At 39.8% G+C, this 2468-nt stretch overlaps 1 protein-coding gene across 1 annotated transcript; it reads left to right on the plus strand.

Moving 5' to 3' along the window:
- The first annotated feature begins 935 nt into the window (after positions 1-935).
- On the plus strand, positions 936-2158 carry LOC134989321 (olfactory receptor 6N1-like). Its single transcript, XM_063950602.1, has 2 exons — positions 936-1010; positions 1193-2158. Exons 1-2 carry the CDS (start codon positions 936-938, stop codon positions 2156-2158), a joined length of 1041 nt encoding a protein of 346 aa, XP_063806672.1.
- Positions 2159-2468: the final 310 nt, after the last annotated feature.

Below are 2468 nucleotides of genomic sequence, written 5' to 3' on the forward strand. Positions count from 1 at the left end.
GTCTCCTCCGACTGTTTATTAGGGTGGGTTGAAAAGTGGTTAAAAAAAAGGAAAACATTTCCACGTAGATTACAAGGGTCGAAAAAAAAAATCGTGGGACCACTCAAGAAGATCATTGCAATTTATTTTTTTTAAATTAGATAATATCTTAGTCAGCCAACCAGCGCCTAAATATTTTGTATGTATGCCCTTTAGGCATACCTGCAAAACACTACTGCAAAGCGCTCTGGCAGCGCTTTTTTCCCTCTTTCTGCGTTCCCTTCACACACCCAAAGTATGGAAAGAATTGTCAAATTAGTGAAAAGCGCTGTGATGAGGTGAGCCGGGATGGTTTCATTAGGTCTACTCTCCGGTCACGTGCAGTAATGCCAAAGTTTGATTCTAATAAAGATTACAGTTTGCTAGAACAGTGAGCAGTAATTGGCTGAGCATGTTACAATGTGACAGGGTGGGCAGCGGGGCGGGACTTGAGCTGCAGCCACTTCCACGTGGTAAGTCCAGGTTTGTTGCATGTATTTGTGCGCAACAAGCTGAGAGCTGAAGGCAGAGGACAACAGATATCTACCCTAGTACTGCATTTTAGAAGAGATGGCTACGTTGAGCGCACTTACTATATGACACTATACGGTGAACAGGACATGTATTACGAGCCAAAACTATTCTATGCAGCTATTTAGCAACAAACAGGACATGTATTACGAGCCAAAACTATTCTATTCTGCTACTTAGCAACAAACAGTAGGTGGTGTTCTGCGGGCATGCCTATAGGTTGTAAATATGAAATCTTTAGGTGCCGGTTAGCCAACTAAAATATTATCGAATTTTGAAAAACTAAATGGCAATCATCTTCTTGAGTGGTCCCACATATATTTTTCGTACTTCACAATCGATGCGGAAACTTTTTTTTTCCTCAACCCACCCTACTGTTTATGCTTATGAGTCACATCCCTATGGAGTTGGGTTTCATGGACTACTCTGTGGTACATCCTGGTCAGATGCCTGCTGAAATGGTACCCTTAACTGTCACCCTACTCCTAAGCAGATAATAGGCCTTTGAGTTGAACCAGCATGAACAATGGAAAATAGACATTTTCGTGATATTAATTTCCTTCAACAGCAATTTATGTAATTACTATAAGTTATACTGCATTATGAAATTGTATTAATTTTGCATGTATATAATCCCATTCAGGTTAAGGAAGAACAAATTCGATCATCTGGTTCTTCCAATCTGACTTTCAGTCCTGTCACCGAATTCATCATCTATGGATTCCCGAGTCTTCAGAACTACCATACTTTGCTTTTTTGTGTGTTTCTTTTTATCTACCTCTTCTCCCTCACTGGTAATGGCATCATCTTCCTCCTGGTCATACTGGACCAAAGGCTACAGACTCCAATGTATTTCTTTGTCAGCAATTTGTCTTTCCTAGATATGAGCTACACCTCGGTCACCATCCCGAAGATGTTGGCAAAGTTTTTGATGCACCTTGATACCATTTCCTACACCGCCTGTTTTGTACAGATGTATATGTTCCTGTCTTTAGGAGCAACAGAGTGTTTACTTCTGACTGTAATGGCCTATGATCGATATCTTGCAATATGCTCTCCTTTACATTATCCAGCAATTATGACCAGGAGATTACGCATCATTCTATCAGCTACAGCATGGTCTGGGGGATTTATGGCCCCAGTCACAGGACAAATCTTAGCCCTGAAATTACCTTTTTGTGGTCCAAATATCATCCACCATTACTACTGTGATCACCCACCATTGCTGCAGCTGGCTTGCACCAACACATCCCTTAATGTTGCAGTTGGGTCATCACTTAGTGCCTTTATAATTTTGATAAGCTTTACCCTTGTTATAATCTCTTACATTAAAATAATAATAACAATCCTCAAGATAAATTCCAACAATGGGCGCAGGAAAACATTTTCCACATGCGCTTCCCACTTCACGGTGGTAAATATATTTTTCCTGCCAATTATCTTCATGTACGTCCGGCCAACGGCATCCTACTCCTCAGATGTGGACTCTCTAGTGGCCATGCTATACACAGTATTAACGCCAATGATGAATCCCATCATATACAGCCTGAGAAATAAAGACATTAACATTGCTTTTAGAAAGAAAATACATTTTAAAAGTATCAGGTAATCCACAAAGAAGATTCTATTCAGGCAAAAAATAATGGTTCTTAATATACAGTGTGATTCAAAAGTACAGTACACCCTTTTGTTTCAAAAACTGCAGGAACTGGGAAAACTGAATACTCCAGTAAGGTATGGGTGAGGTGGGCTATCTTTTAGGGTGTGTACCGAACATGGGTGCCATCTTGAAATTGTCCATCTTGAATCTAAGTCAGTTTTTTCAAATGGAAAGCAGGTCGTGTAACATGTAGTAGTAAACATAAAATTGATGGTCATAGCCAACATAAAAAAAAAAAAAAAGGCTTGAACAATGGCAA

The sequence above is a fragment of the Pseudophryne corroboree genome, chromosome 2 (genome assembly GCF_028390025.1).
Source record: "Pseudophryne corroboree isolate aPseCor3 chromosome 2, aPseCor3.hap2, whole genome shotgun sequence".
In the NCBI taxonomy this organism is placed as follows: Eukaryota; Metazoa; Chordata; class Amphibia; order Anura; family Myobatrachidae; genus Pseudophryne; species Pseudophryne corroboree.